General features: G+C 41.2%; 1 protein-coding gene across 1 annotated transcript in view; it reads right to left on the bottom strand.

Annotated features, from left to right (window-relative positions):
• Window positions 1-10,610, bottom strand: part of LOC120515292 — a 500,214-nt gene extending 489,604 nt beyond the window's left edge. Inside the window, exons 1-2 of the mRNA XM_039736159.1 lie at window positions 10,242-10,610; window positions 9,905-10,131 (exon numbers count right to left, since the gene is read on the bottom strand). Of these exons, the coding sequence (XP_039592093.1) occupies window positions 9,905-9,965 (61 nt within the window). The 5' untranslated portion in view covers window positions 9,966-10,131; window positions 10,242-10,610. The remainder of the gene's footprint in view (window positions 1-9,904; window positions 10,132-10,241) is intronic.
• Between the last annotated feature and the right edge of the window lie 5,916 nt (window positions 10,611-16,526).

The raw sequence follows: 16,526 nt of genomic DNA, 5'->3' as shown, positions 1-16,526 counted from the left end.
TAAAAAGGTTAAATTTTCTTCTTATTAAAAATTTTAATGAAGTACTTCGCCGCTGCGAAGCGTGGGTATTTTGCTAGTAATTTAATAAATACGTAAATAAATTGTGAAATGTGGCAATAAATATTGTGTTTTAGTTTTAATAAAATGGAGACACATATGAGAATCAAGGATACAATGATGCAAAATGGCAATGAAATACAAAACACAAATAAAAATTGGAAAATGTCTACATTGTACAAAGCTTGTACAAACTTGCAAACAAAAATAATCATCAATGTGCTACTGTGAGCTGTATATTTGTTACTTGGTCTGCCAAAAACAAGCAATTAAAGAGAAATGGCATTTTTTGTGGAAATAAAAACCAAACTAAATGTACTAAACATGTTTTGCTTCGCTCCAAATGCAATTGAAACAACAAATGCCATTTCAGTTGACCAAGGTCAAATGTCTCTTTTATGCCTCAACTCAGACAATTGGGCAGCTTTATTTTGTCCAAATTCTTCCTACTTTGACCGATTTTTGAGTTGGTAGTGCATTCACATGAACTTTCTGACTCAGTAACTCTGATTTACTATATGTCCGAAAGTACATGAATGCAGCTTAAATCCTTGCTGAGCTGCTTCAGGCATATATAAAGTCACAGCCCAATCAGTACTCCAAACTTCTACCCTGCATGGTTTAAAAAAAAAAAAACTCACAGTATTTTCATACTACCAGTCAGCAGACATCCGCCATGCCCTCTCAGTTGCGAGAAGCAGATCATAGACATGTTATATAGTACCTGCCAAATAATACAAAGAGTGCAAAAAAGAGTGTTTTGCCCTAATTAGGGCTTATTGGGTGTACACACTTTTAGCTTCCCCTTGCTGGAATCGAACCTCAAATGTCTGCCGACAGGTCGACCAACCACAAGCGTTACCTGGTACATAACCACAAATATCAGATTGTGATCTGACCTATGCATGTAATACTCAGATCTACACTCTGTGAAGTAAGCGAACCAGCTGTCGTGGCACAACATCTAAAGATTTGCCTTATGTGCTTGTGATGATGCCGGTCCCTTACAGACTTCCTCTTGCCACCTTGGAGTCCGCTGAACCAACACCGTTGATAGTTATGACCGAGATGAGCTGACAAATGAGGACAATTCACTGATGATGCCAGAGGATGGTGGAAAAAGTGCTCAAGTGCTTTTATTTAAAAACAGACAACACAAAGATAAAACTTTCATTTTTCTATTCTTTAATATGTAAAGCACTTTGAGCTACTGTTTGTATGAAAATGTGCTATATAAATAAATGTTGTTGTTGTTGAAGTTTCAATTGTGCAGTATTCTAAAAACAGTACATACATATATTGTGGCATCCCCGGCCGGGACGCCCAGGAGGACAGGAGGAGGGCTTGTACCTCCTCCAGACTGCGAGGGGGTGTCCGCCCTGGTTATGTTGGGGGCCACGGGTAAGGGGCTTGGAAGCCCAGCCCTGTAGGGACCTGTGGCCACTGCCAGGCGGCACCCCGGTGCCTGAACAACCCTGGAAGTGCTGGGGGGAAGACGACAGGGGACACCTGGACAGCTTCCAAGTGCGCAGCCGGCACTTCCGCCACACTGGGGCGTGTCTGCGGAGGAGTGCCGGGGAGCAGCTGGAGCCCATCCGGGTTCCTATTTAAGGGGCCACATCCCTTCAGTCGAGAGCGGAAGTTGGGTAGAAGTGGACAGAGCTTGAGAGAGGACTGGAGGCGGCCAAGAGAGAAGCACGAAGGACTGTGTGGCCTGGATTGAGGGGGTTCAGTGCCGGAGGCACTGGGGTTTGTTGTGCACGTAAATTGTAAATATTAGACACCGCAGCCAGACCGTCCAAAGTTCGCTCTCCTGCCTTCTTCCGTCGTGCTCAAATGGTTGAACCTCAGAAGCATAGGAAGGGAACCTGCCTTCCTCGCCACACTTCATCCGAACATTCAGTGGGACGAACTAGCTCCTAGAGCGTCACAGCTAACGCTCCTTCGTGGGGCCCCAGCTCATACTGCTTCCTTCTTCCAGGTGGCCAGATCCTCACCAAGACTGCCTTTAACATCTTTTAACCTCTTTCTTTAACGTCATTTATATCCCTCATCTTTGATTCTTCTCTTTTCGATCTTTTACTTTTCTTTGATTCCTTCCTCTTTCTTGTTCCGACCCATATATACACATCCACATCTCCATGGGTGCAGCGCCTTAATCACATGCCACAGGAAGCCAATGAAGCAATCGAGAATGACCGCAAACACATGTGCAGGTGCAACTCGCCCCAACTACCTCATTAACTCCCCGCAGTCATGCAATCGCACCCATGGAGAGTGACATGGCATTATGGATTCAAAACCTGAAGCCGCTGACCCGCTAAGGGACTGGAACTGGTTCACACATCTTTAATGATGGAGCTAATGATAGTAGTAGCAAAATAACTCTGTATGTATTGTCACACACATGCACTTAGGGGGCAGCCAAAGGGTCCAATTATAAGTGAAATATCAACAGAAGGGGGATTGGAACAGAGTACTAATGCCTAACTTCCTCTTCCAGCAGACCAGCAGAAGAATAACCATTGTTTTCCACTTCAGTCCCTTTCTAATAACGTCAGTTACGACTCCCCTTTGATGACATCACTTCCAGCTCCCTCAGATGACGTCACTTCCGATCCCGCTCTGATGACATTACTTCTTGCTCCCTCTGATGAGGTTACTTCCGCTTCCTCCAAATCAGATTTCCTTCCTGCCACCATCACATAAAAGACCGTTGTACTGTACTTGCCTGTCGATTGTATTTTCTACAGAACAACCTATAACAGTCTTTTTTGACTACTCGTCATTCCGGACATTATTTGGGGAAGCTTCCCCAACCATTTATTTTTGCCTTGTTGTGTTTTGTATCTTCACAGTATGTATACTTTATGTCTGTTAATATACAAAACAGTGCCTTCAAACACATAAACACTTTGTTAAGTAGCAAACCAATGCCGAAACATCCCCCGAATTGTGAGAGTAGAAAATCTCAGACTACGCATCTACTAATTTAAACCAGATTGACTCAAAATCTCATATACTGAACATAAAGATCCACAAAATGAACAACACAAAAAAGCTGTAATAAACATTAACAAAGCTGAAGAACAATGGACTGCAGAAATGAAACAGATGCAGTATTGCATGCGAAGGTTAAGCAGCCAAACACACCTTAATAGCTACATTCTCCGATTTCGTAACTGTCTCTTTCCACATCACCAAGAGCAGGTTCAAGTGTTCTAGTTCTAAGTTCAGTTCCAAGTTATCCTTGTATAAGTGAGTGTTGGTGCATGAATCAATGTGTGCTGTTACGCAGTGATGGGCCCGTCTTGAACCTGATACTGCTGGAGCAGGTTTAGGTTAAAACTGAATAAACACGCACATATTATCAATTCCTTTGTCTATATCCAGTATGTGATTTGTTCCGTGATATTTTAAACTGTTGCAATTAAGCAGTGGTCTTGTAATGCAAACAGAAATATAAAATAAGGAAAACAGAAGGCAGTATTACTGATCATGGTGCTGGAGAGTGGTGATGTATGATGTGCCGAGTAGTACATGCAGGTAAGAATTTCACTGAATATGTGACTATGTATATCTGTATATGTGGCAATATTGACCAAATGAACCTATAAATATTAATTTTCTGCCACTTTCCTTTACTATAAGCAATTTGTTTTGTCTTGATATGTATGTACTGAACTCATTAAGTTACTCTAAAACTTTTAATCATATACACATGTGTAAGAATTAAAGACTACCTTCTCCTATTAATTTTTTATTCATTTTAAACTCAAAATGCTTGTGAAGTTGAAACATCTACTGTGAGTTCACCATCTCAATTCTGTATATTTGTAGTGTGTAGTGATAATATTCTATTTATGCTTGCTCTGGCTGTATTTGATTTGTTCAAAATTGCCTGCAACTTTTTACTTTTCATATTTACAGGTGTAAAACTGTTAAGGTTAAATCACCCATAAATTCAGCATTCTTAGTATTGCTTATATTTGGCAACCTGCAGTGAAGATACTCTCAAACCATTTCATGGTCTGCAATAAATTATTGAGAGGTCCAAAACTTTGTAACCATAGAGGACATTAAATAATGCTACTTGGACCTGAGCAGTTGCCACCTTAACTAATTCCACGTCAGCTGGTGCAGCTTTTGGATCTAAATGACTATTGGGTGCTGTGATGTGGTATAAATTTGACACGCATATTAATCTAGTGAGCCTAGAGGTTTCTGCATGGCCTCCCTGTTGTGCCTTCCCTCTACCTCTGGCAGTGTAGACAAGATGGGCTAAAAATAAATCAAAAGAATAAAGCCTCCACATTTCAAATGACGCCTCGAAGACGCTACATTATTGTTAACACAGCAGATTCTGAGAAAGAACTTTCCAGAATACAACCTGAGAAACAGTACATGAGAGTTAAAAAAAAAGGAAAAAGAATTGCATTTTTTCCACTGCTTTTTGAGTTTATTTAATAGGACTGTGTATTTTTATACTATAATATGTATAAAACAGAAAATACTATGATTGTATTAAAGTGGTCATTTCAGTAAGGGAAAGGGGGGCCAAGTCTGCTTATTTTTCTGTTTTTGTGTATGTGTAATACTTACAGTTTATCACTTTAACAATGTGCATGAGAGTAGGAGGCACAGGGGAAAGGTTACGCTACTTACTTCTGCAAGGTACTCCATGTTTGTTTCACCACTATTGACCTTCTTTCTGTTGAGGTCTAAGTGCTCTCATACTGCCTTACAGAACAATTTCACTTACCATATTGTAGCTACATCCAAAATGCTTTAACTCTTGGCAGCCACTCCACTTGCTGAGGCATGGATGGCTGGAATTTAAACTAAATTGGAGGCTTTCTCTAACTTTAGGCAGGTGGGTATGCTTGACTATGGACACACAAAAATGGAGGACAAAGGGCTTGTGCATGTACTGACCACTCACCTTCAATAGTTTCAAAGCATCACACTAAGGTCTCCCAGCTTTCAGGGATATAAGGTGCTGACTTCAGACTGCGTAATAAAAGCTGCTCCATGCAATAAACCATGTATTCATCAAATATCAAATGTCTTAATCGGTTTAATGAAGCTAAATTTGAAGGTTGACTCGCAAGAGGGGAGATGGCAGGATACCTCAAAACCTTATTTTGCCATTCACAAAACACTAAAGGATAAGTTAGGTATTATCCAAGTTGAAGTTATTTCTTCGCAATAATGATATCTCTGTCTACTGTATATAAAATCCAACGCCTGTCTGTCTGTAAGTCTGTCCGCTTTTCACGAGAGAACTACTTAATGGATTTAGATCGTTTTTTTTTCTATAATTTGCTTGAACATTCCGGTTAATTTTGCAACCTCTCTTATTGAGCTAAGTACCATAGTTCGCTTGCATTACCGATTTATTTGTGCGAATCCAAGAGAGACACAGCAATTCAAAGGGATGGGGGACAGGGCCCTCCTCAGTCACGCACCACCCTCAGGGCATATCTTACAACCACTTAGCTAGCAAACGAGAGAACTACTTAATGGATTTAGATTGTTTTTTTTTTTTCTAGAATTTGCTTAAACATTCTGGTTGATTTAGTGACTTCTCTCATCGCACTAAGAATTATAGTTTGCTTGCAGGAGCGATATATTTGCGCTAATCCAAGACAGAGGCTGCAGGCCAATGGGAGGGGGAAGTATGACGTCAGGAGTAGGGAGCCAGGCAGGCTGTCCTGTTTCACTTCTACGTGTGCGAAACTGTGGGGGATGGCTAGTATAGTATATTAAATTACCACATAAAACTGTGCTCTAAAGTGTTTTTTCATAAATTTTAAAAATACTTTCCTCTTGCCTGGCAGCTCTATCCTTAACATCCTTCTCCCAATATACCCAGCATCTCTCCTCTACACATGTCCAAACTAACACAATCTCGCCTCTCCCAAATGTCCAACTTGAGCTGACCCTCTAATGTACTCATTTCTAATCCTGTCCATCCTCGTCACACCCAATGCAAATCTTAGCATCTTTAACTCTGCCACCTACAACTCTGTCTCCTGCTTTCTGGTCAATGCCACCGTCTCCAACCCATATAACATAGCTGGTCTCACTACCGTCCTGTAGAACTTCCCTTTCACTCTTGCTGATACCCGTCTGTCACAAATTACTCCTGACACTCTTCTCCACCCGTTCCCCCCTGCATGCACTCTCTTTTTCACTTTTGTGAATGTGCCCTGCAATGACCTGGCACAATCTTTAGGCTTGGTTCCTGCTTTGCATTCAATGTGGTTGAGAGAGAGCATAGCTTCTCTTGACCCAGAAAATGGAAGCCTAGAAGATAAGTATCATGTGAATATGTGCAGCATGACATCATGCAAAGTGATTTTTGTCAGGTTTTATGTTGTGGGTGCTCATGTATGTGCAAGGCATAGTGATCCTAAGGTCAGTCCCATGCATCTCTTATGCTGTATCGTTATTATTCTGTCACATTGTCTCCTCCTTCTGCTAATGCCACACCACAGCCATTGGATGGTGACCTAATTATATCTGTACTGAAGCTTGAGCTCAATAGCTAGAAATCAGTTAATCCTCATTTTCTATAGTGCCTTTAAAAATGAGCACTGACACAAACCCCAGAAAATGCCAATGAGGACTGAATATGTTATTTGCCTTTTGACACCAGAAGGGCTCTGTCTTTACTGATGTTTGAAAATGCTTAAGAACTGTAGTTTAAAAAAGTACAAGAACCAAGTAAGTAAAATCTACTCTCTCAAATATAGAAGGCTAGGTGGTTACTGAGAAACAAAGCTGAGTGAGTTTTAAGTTTTAAGATATTTATTCATCTGTCGCAACAATAAATGAACTGAACAGATTGATCAAAGTTCAGTGGGAATCTGGGGGATTATCTACCCAAAGCCCTTGTACGGCTTTGTGGGGAAATGCGCCCAGACTGTGGATTTTTACGACTGAATCAGAACAAAGATTATCAAATTCTGCTTGATAGCTGGCATTGAAAGAGAGATGCACATCTCATCCTGAAAGAGGAATCCCTTGGAAGTGGCCAAGTGGGAAACAGTTAGAAGCACCGGCTTACATCTTTCATGACTCATATATTATGTAGTAGTTAACTGCTGCCATTTCACAATGTGGCTAATTCAGAGTTTCTTTCTCAATAGCTAACACCACAGCTTTACTGGAAAAAAAAAACAAAAAAAACCCAAATGATTTTGGTTAATACATAAGGGGTTTGGAGTTCATTTGTGGAAGTCCGTTGAATTAGGTCATTGTTTTTGCAATTTGTTTAGGCTTCCTGGCAATAGTTTTTCAAGAAAGTGTGTACCATATATAGCTGACTGGCTAAGGGGGGTAGAGTGAAGTTGTCTTTTGGGGAAGCATGGTGGTTAGCAGTGCTTTATTAAAACTACAGCATCTTGAGTTCAAATCCCTGCTCAGTCACACTCTGCATGAAATTAATATGTTCATCCTGTGAGTTGTAGACCACCAGGGGCAGCGTACAGCTCCCCAACCCCGACCAAGACAGACGCATAGCACAGTCTTGCTACACAGCACGCCTTTATTTAAGTGGGGAAGCACTTTTCTTTTGCTACCCTCAACACCAAATAACAGTCTCTTCTTTCTTGATGCCTCTTTCTCTCTGTCTCCACTCCCCATCCAGCAAGCTTTGTCTACCTCCTCCCAACTCTGGCTCAACGACTGGAGTGGGCGGGCTCCTTTTATAGTGCACCTGAAAGTGCTCCAGGTGTTCCTTCACCTTTTGTGTGTGGCAGAAGCGGTGCCACAAAGGGCTCAACCACACCTACAGCACCCCCTTGCGGCACCCATGGAACCCAACAGGACTCTTTCAAACTGGGCCGCAGAGATCTGTGGTAATATGGCAATCCAGAGGGGCTGCCCTCTAGTGTCCCAGGGAAGATAAGGCCCCAAACGTGTTCTCTCAATCGGTCCTTCCACCCAGCTGGCATCCCGGCCAGTTAATGACCTTGGTCATCTGTCACAGGTGCTCTCGAGCTTCTCCTCCGTCCCAAAGATGTGTTAATTACCGTATATACTCGCGTTTAAGTTCTCCCGCAGATAACTCGGGGGTTGATTTTACCATATAATTTCCAGTATTTTATAATGTCAGTCGTATAAGTCGAATGCGGAAAAGTCATGCTATTGGTCCAAGAGATTATGATATGCTAACGCCCACCTGACAGAGTATCCATGGAGCACACTGCCTCTTTTATGCGTATTTTGCCTAAGGGACCACACGGTAATACCCAAACTATTCCGAAGCGACATTTGCACTGTTTTGTGTTTTTTTTATCTCACACCCTCATACACCTTGATCGTAAGAGCATCCCTTATCTATGATGGTGCGTTCGATCAGAAGAAAATATGAAGCTGGCTTTACATTAAAAGTCTCTGAAGTTATGAAAGAAATTGGTAACTGAGCTGCTGCAACAAAATTCAATGTATCTGAGAAACTGGTGCAACATTGAAGGAAGCAAGAAGATCAAAAAAAACGGAAGTGTCTCATTTTTGAAGGGGCGTATAAGTCAGGGTCTGATTTTATGATTGAAACCCAAGTTATACGCGAGTATATACGGTAGGTTAACTGAGAGATCTAAATTGGCCCAGTATTTGGACATTATAAAGGAGTCCTGAACAGGCCTGAAAGCTTCTGGGACAGACTCTGGAAAAGGTGCGTTGTTGAAATGAATGAATAAGTTGTCACCTCCCCCTGCATTAAAGATATGGCCATGCAAAGGCTGGCCTTTTCCCTTCGGCAGCTGTGAGTCCTCCAGTTGTGCTCATTGTAGTCACAGTGCTCACATGTTAAAGAATAAGCATACTATTTGGGGATCTACCTGAAGCAGATGATGAAATCTTTATAATTTTAAATTGTCCTTTAACCAAAGTTCCCAAGAGTTTAACATTACGTTTGCATTACAGCACAAGAGGCCCGCTTTTTGGCATGGCAGATTAGGATTTTTGAGAAAGGCTTTTACAATATGTGCTGCAGCATGTGTATTATAGGCCAAAACTTTTCTGCTCAATCATGGTCATAAAATGGGGATGACATTTGTGTGATTCCTAAATAGTGGATGCTCCTGTTTCACCAAGATGTGTTCTGAACTGCTGCTGCTCTATTTCAAACAGTCTGGAGAAAAATTTTTGCCTGCCTGGCTTTTCTGTATTGTTTCCTCAACCACTTGATATCAGCTTTTTGTTGAGAAGGTAGCACATTAAACCTTACGGGTTATTAGTATATATTCCTTCAGGGTGGGATAGTTTGAATCCTTAAAACTACTTACATTTATAAGCTTCTAAACATTTTAATGTAATAGCCAGCAGAGTTAAAAACAGTCACAATGTTGATGTCTGAATTTATGGCCTAATTCTACATCTACTTCCTTTGTCACTACATCACAAGGCTGCTTTTTTGGTTTGGCTTATATTGGAGACAGATGCTTATAGCTCTCCCCCCATTATATGACAGCACATCTACATTCCATCACACGGTGGTACCGTAATTTCAATCAAGTTGGAGACCATCTTGGAAAGTCTGTATACTCCTTAAAAAAATAAAATACTTGAAATGGAATGAAATATGTTTTCAGCTTTACATTTGCTGAAAAACTAATCTGTTCAAAAAAGGCTTGTTTCCAGCATTTTAGCAATATCTATAATTAGGTCAAAAGTAAATGGTAGTCTCTCTCTGCATAGCTTTCATTTTCACTTTTCATTCTCAAAGAGAAAAAGCAAAGACAAGCAGCAAACTTTCATCTGAAAACAGTAAACAATGCTGTATCCAAGCAAAATCTCAAAACAATATAAGGAAACATGTAAAAAAGAGGATATTTACCTGCAATATTATTATCAGTGTTATTATTGCAGGCAATTAAATTTTCATAGCTATTGTCCATTCTTCAGGGGTCTTTCAGTTTTGTGGAGCTCTCCCAGTACTGGGTACTGGCTGGCAGCACAGAAATCCAGCAACAGCCTCCTCAGTGAGAACTGGGCACACATCCAGTAGAAGCTGATTGTCCGTTGTTTAATCCACTGTGTACTCGGCTGCTGAATCCTGTCAGTCTAATCAACAAGTGTGAAGAAAAAAGTTTTAGAGGCCGGCAGGCATCAGCTGAGACCAATGTTGTTATTGAGGGAGGAAGATAAGCTACTTCCAGCCTATCGGAACTTACCAGTAGACAGCTGACCTGTGAGGAAACAGGAACTCAAGCTTTTCTGTTGTAAAGTCTGAAACGGCGGCTGGCCTGAATAATGCAGGAAATTACAAACAAGAATGCAGTTATCAGCAGAATTCAAAATGCACATGCAGAGTGCAGCCTTGCTGTACCTTTTGTCTCATAACAAGGCTCCTGTTAAGTTTAGTTTGGACATCATTGTACAGTGTAATGGACCTGATTCACAGCTTCTGAAGAGTTGGAGAAACGAGCACCAGCAGAAGGTACAATGTTCTCTGTTTAAGGTTAAAAACAATACAGTCTTGGCAAAAAGACATGGGAGGTGCATGGGCATTTCAAAACAGCTGCTTGCCGGGGCCTGCAAGGAAATGAGTACTGCATGGCTATCCAAATGAGGGATTTCCAGGAAAACAATTATTTCATTTTGAAAAAGTCTGAGTTTCATTTGACATCAGTTTTGAATTCAGTCAGATTTCTTTTATTTAAAAAGCAGAAGCATGCAAATGCTCAGTGAGTGAATGAATGAGTAAATAAATAAATAAACATCAGCTGAAAACAGGGGAAACTAAAGTCTATCCCTGTATGTAGGTTGCCATACGAGAGCCTTTGTGGAATGGAGTCACAAAGAGGGTTGGCTACTAAATGCCAGTAACCTTGGAGTACAATTCGGTGTGTGCCTACTGTTACAATACAATCAGAATGAATGAAATTCAGCTTTAGTTTATTTCAGTTTGCGCTTGGCCTCTACCCGTGCTTATTAAACTGAATAGGCTTCTAATTATTTGCAAGCTTGTTCATTTACTCAGATAGAAATGGCTTCTAAATGAACTTGAGAGAAGTGTCCTGTCTATTTCTATCAACAACAAGTTGCTTAAGCATGCAGTGCTGAGCAGTGCAATCAATTGTAGCTCATTAGTTTCAGTTTGTGAACTAGGGTTTCTTTGATAAGGCTCTATGCATGCGATGCATATTGGATAATAAAATATCACTGCTCTTTTGTGTACTTACACATTTCTGGACTTTTTTGTAACCATTTTATAATGAGGCAGCATAGTGTCAATAGTAGACAGCACTCTTCCCATCCAGCTCCAAAGACCTGTCTGGGGTTACAAAGCTTTCTCTGTGTTCAAGAGGGATTCCTCCTTCTACTCTAGTTTCATCCCACATCCCTAGGATATGCATCTTGGGTAACTTGACATGTGAAGTTTCCTTTGGTTTGTATGCCTTATGATGGAGGTGGTCCTGATGCTGCCAGAATGGGTACCATTGCCCAGTAATGGAAAAACTGTTTATAAATTGAATATAACAAGTTGTTTATTAATCAAGATGCCCCAGGAAATCCAAAACCGAATACAGGGAGCCAAAAAAAGCCAAGATATTTTGCTTATATACAGCAACTTCAATGATGGAACAGGCTTTGTGGCAGCCCTTCACATCCAGAACAACATGTAGTTGGTTATAGCAACAAGAAAGGTCCTATTATTATTAAGATAACTACAGGGCGGGAAAACACAGGAATAGCAAATAAATAGAAAAAAAATTAAAAGCCTGCTGTTCCTCTGGGCCTGTCTAAACATATGTCTGCTGTGTGGAGTGGAGTGCACAGTTGCCTACCATAAGCATTCCCTTCACTCCTTGTCTACCTACTGGTCTCGTATTCTCTATCCAGGCCTTGAGCTTTCTTCCTTTCACCATATGTGTGTTTACCCACTGTCTTCATGTCCTGGGTAATAATGTTAAACTGCACCTGACCCTGCAAGTGGTCTTCCAGTAGGCTTCCACCTGCTTGGAAAATGAGGCTGGACCTGGCCAGGCCAGGCTCCAAGATCAGGCCATTTCTAATGAGTTTTCATGCAGTTTGCATGCGGAACTTGCAGACTTAGGTGTGACTGCTGATCCTAATATGAAGTGGGAGACTTTCTGTGACAAGACCCTGAAGGTTTTTGAGGGTTTTATTGGTGATGCCAATGTTCCCAGAAGGAGGTGTTTCATCTCTGACGGCACCCTGGATATTATCGAGAGTAGTCACGATGCATAGCTTGATGGCAACTCCGGTCTGTACTGGAAACTGAGAAAGACACCTGCAAGGGCTCCGAGGGCAGATAAGGCGCCGTTTATTACAGGAATCTGTGAGCAAGTGACACACCACCTATGGTCTTGTGACCCACGCCCTGCTTAAAGGGGAATCGAAGCATTACACTGTAATGGTCAGCCGAATCGTCCGGACCAGCAACTACACCGCCAAGACCAGTGGCCTGGCAACCTGAGGAGTGTTAGATAAACCATACTTCTTCCAATAACTCCCCAATCATCGGTCAAAAAATTCAAAAGGACGAATAATATGTAAAATATAAAGTGAATATATATATATTAATGAAAAAGAAGTGAAACAAAACAACAAACAGTATAAATATCTCACCTCTCCCCTCTTCTAACACCCCCTGCCTCACAAGTGAACAGCGCAATATTATACTAAATGGTGCAGCAATAATAAATACAGTGCAAACCCTCCCTTGACCTTACACTGAACATAAAACAGATATGATGCACAAGAAACACATATCACACAAAGTCCAGGAAATTGTACAGAGAATGAATAATGGTAATGACGTTGAATCGGTTATAGACTATCCAGCGGTAACTGCAATATGGAAGCACTTGTTTGTACGCTCCTCTCACAAAATAAAAAAAGAAATGGTCTCACAATATGGTCCTCGAGGTGTCCTGATACTACTGAACCCCAGGGTTTTGTGAGAATGGCAAGATCATTACAGGTCCGGCACTGAGAGCAGTGAACTGTGGATAGGAATGTGATGACCCGGATTGACATTTCTCTGTCTCTCGTGATGAGTTCAATGTTGTGTTCTGTTTATTTTCCTCCTCCTTGTTTCCCTTCTCTCGTTTAAATCAGAAATAATCCAGATGGAATTGACGGGTGGACAGGAAAATTACCTTAAGGGGTCACAGTCCTGCAGCCTTCTCCTTTCCCCCTTTGTTTCCAGGGGACAACAATTACACAGATGCACCATAGACTACATAAACAGGACAATGCTACGAAAGATGCGACTCAGCACAAAACACATTAAGATGTCCCCATTCATGTAGCACCACTACAATCTGATTCTCAGAGAGTCTAAGTCAGGGCAAGTGATGGAATGGTCCTTATGGATGACTGGGCTGGCTACTTTTAGCAGCTGTTTAAAGCCGATCTTCCATCAAGGATGATGAACTTCTGTGGGTCCACGGTTGTTGATGCTGATCCTTCAACTAGCTGTGAATGACCCTATACTTATTTTCTGTTTTACCTGCATTTTTATCACTCTTAAATTTAATATTTTTTTTTATCAGTATGATCCTGCTGGAGTAAGTGAATTCCCCCTTGGGATTAATAAAGTATCTATCTATTTATCTATCTATCTAAAGTGTTCGACTCATTTGATTGAGCTGCCCTGTTGGACACCCTGAGACTTTGTGGGATCCCCCCAAGGTTGCTGGCCAGTTTGTAAACTGAAACTGTGACTGCTGTGCAGAGGCAGAACCTCAGCATTTTTCCCAGTTGATTCTGAGATTAGTCAGGGGTGTGTTCTTGCTCCTAATCTCTTTAATGCTTGCATAGACCAGGTGTTGGGCACGACTGTGGGGTTCAGAGGCTGTGGGGCATGTGTTGGTGAAGAAACATTCACTAATCTTGACTTTGATGATGATGCTGTGATCTTCACGAAGTCAATGAAGGCTCTGATCGGGTCTCTTAAGAGACTGAGTGAAGAGACTGAGTGAAGAGTCTGAGTGTCTGGGCCTGCAAGGGTCCTGGATAAAAAAACAAGATCCAGGCCTTCAATGATCTCTTGGGCACAGCCATCAGTGGTGTGTCTGTTTGCAGAGAGAGAGTCGACCTTGCCGAAGAGGTTTATTTACCTTGGCAGCGACATTTATTTCTCTGGTGACAATTGCTATGAAGTCAGTAGATGGACTGGGAAAGCATGAGGCGTCATGAGGTCACTGGAAAGGGGTGTGCGGCACTCCTGATATCTGCGCAAAAGGATGAAGGTCCAAGTCTTTAAAGTCCTGGTGCTTCCTGTCTTGATGTATGGCTACCAATCATGGATGCCATCCAGTGACCTGAGAGCAAGACTGGACTCCTTCAGTAATGTGCCTCTTCCGAGAATCCTTGATTACTGCTGGTTTGACTTTGTGTCAAATGAGATGTTGCTCATGGAATCCCAAATGAGAAACATTACCTGCATTGTGAAGAAGCATCAGTTATGGCACTGCAGTCATGTAGCGCGATTCCCAGATGGTTATACGGCTCGCAGGGTCCTCATTGTTGAGGGCCTGAGTGGATGGACCAGGTCAAATGGATGCCCACATAACACCTGGCTGCGGCAGATAGAGGGTCATTTCCAGAAGGTGGGAATGGACTGCGTGTCTGCCTGGCTGCCTGTCTGCTGTTTCACTGAGTGGCTCGGCAACACACTGTACCAGTGCTTGCTCCCCACCTGCCTAACCTGACCACTGTCTTCCCAACTTTTGACTCAACTACCTTGAGCTGGAGAGGATACTTTACACACTATGATAACATACTTCAGACCAAGTCCCCAAAGCTGTTCCAGGTGTTATTCAATTTGGTCCAGGAGCAGCTTCTGTGTGATGCTGCAGTGCTTAGTTTTCCATTTTTATTCCAAGGTGGCTCCTCCACACTCCACTCTATTCTGTGGTGGTTGACACTTTGCCATCTCTGGCATTTTCTTCCCACAATTTCAGCCTTCACTTTGAAGAGGGTCAAGTAACTCTGGCCACTACTGTGACAACTGCATCCTATGGAAAAACAACATGCTTCTCTGCATGTGGCTTTTCTCCCTTTCCCATATATGCGGAGGTCCCTGCCAGTTTTTCTCCCATTATACTATGTGGTACAGCGACCCTGCGTTTCTACACTGCTCTATGCAGTGTCTCTTTTTCTTGGAGCTCCTCTGTGTCCCCTATCTCTTCCCCCTCACTAGCTAGGCAACCTCTCACACTCACTAAGTGTTCACAATAAATTTAATTAGACAGCCATAGGAATTACACTGGAACTATTATTGTATCAATCAAGGTTTATTGTGCATAGTGCCTTTTATAGCCAATACTTCCACAAAATGCTATGCAAAGAAATTAACATTACAGTTGAGATGAAATAATACATTGCAGATGAATAACTGCAGGTGCAGGTAGCAAACACAAGACAGCATACAGTGTGTTTTAAAAATATGTACTGTGTGTATATAAAGTAGATGTGAAGCAGCTATCATATGATATAGTAAAAGTTTATTAATTTGCCTATATTTTGAAATGGGTACATGCTTTCTATAATCCTATTACCATATTAAACTATCTAGTACAATTCTAGGCTATTAGGACTATTATAAGCTATTTTCTATCTCAGTCATCAAGTTCATCTAATCCTTGATTCCTCCAATTTGCATACATATCAGTGCTTTATTATACTGATTATCAGTAGTATGACAGTCCCCTAAAAACTAGATATATGCAACATACAAAACCTTGTGCTGAAAGCAGACTGCATTTTGAATATTTACTTTCCTCTACAGTGAGCTGAATTTATTGCTTTTCTTGTCATTGCACAGCATATATTTGCTGTTCGTCTACTGTGTAATTGGTACTCATAGCCTGTATTTATAGAATGTACACAGTTTCTCAACAGGAAAACAATAATATCTCAATCAAATGCAAGCTTCATTTGACATTAACTGTTAAAGGCCTGAAAGGGGTTCAAAAAAAAGGAAATGACCTGTATGAATAGCAGTGCAGAAAATATTATTGGACTTGGAGATCCATGACTGCTACATCTACCATAGCGTGTGAAACTGCAAGCTTATGAGGCCGTTCTTAATTGTAGAGAAAAGAGAGAAGTCACTGAAAACATCTATTATTGCAGAAGAGAAAAGAATTGTACTCACTGACCTGCTGCAGATTGTAATATATTCATCAAACAAGATTTATGGCTCAAACCTTTCCTTTTGGTTATGCCACTGAAGTCAGCCTACAGTTGAATAAGTGACCAGGCAGAAACCACAGTGTCTGATTCATATCCTTTGTAAAAATTAAATATGTGTAAAATATATTTTAAAAAATTATACATGTATTACTACCTAAAAATACTTCAAGGAGAAATAACCAACAATATCCTGAAGTATATTAAAAGCATTGTCAAAATGTAAATTCCTTCTTTTTTATATTGTTATATATTTTCAAAAATAAAAAATATACATCCATCCATTATCC

The sequence above is a fragment of the Polypterus senegalus genome, chromosome 14, assembly GCF_016835505.1.
Source record: "Polypterus senegalus isolate Bchr_013 chromosome 14, ASM1683550v1, whole genome shotgun sequence".
NCBI classification, from domain to species: Eukaryota; Metazoa; Chordata; class Cladistia; order Polypteriformes; family Polypteridae; genus Polypterus; species Polypterus senegalus.
This window is presented reverse-complemented; position numbering and strand designations above follow the sequence as displayed.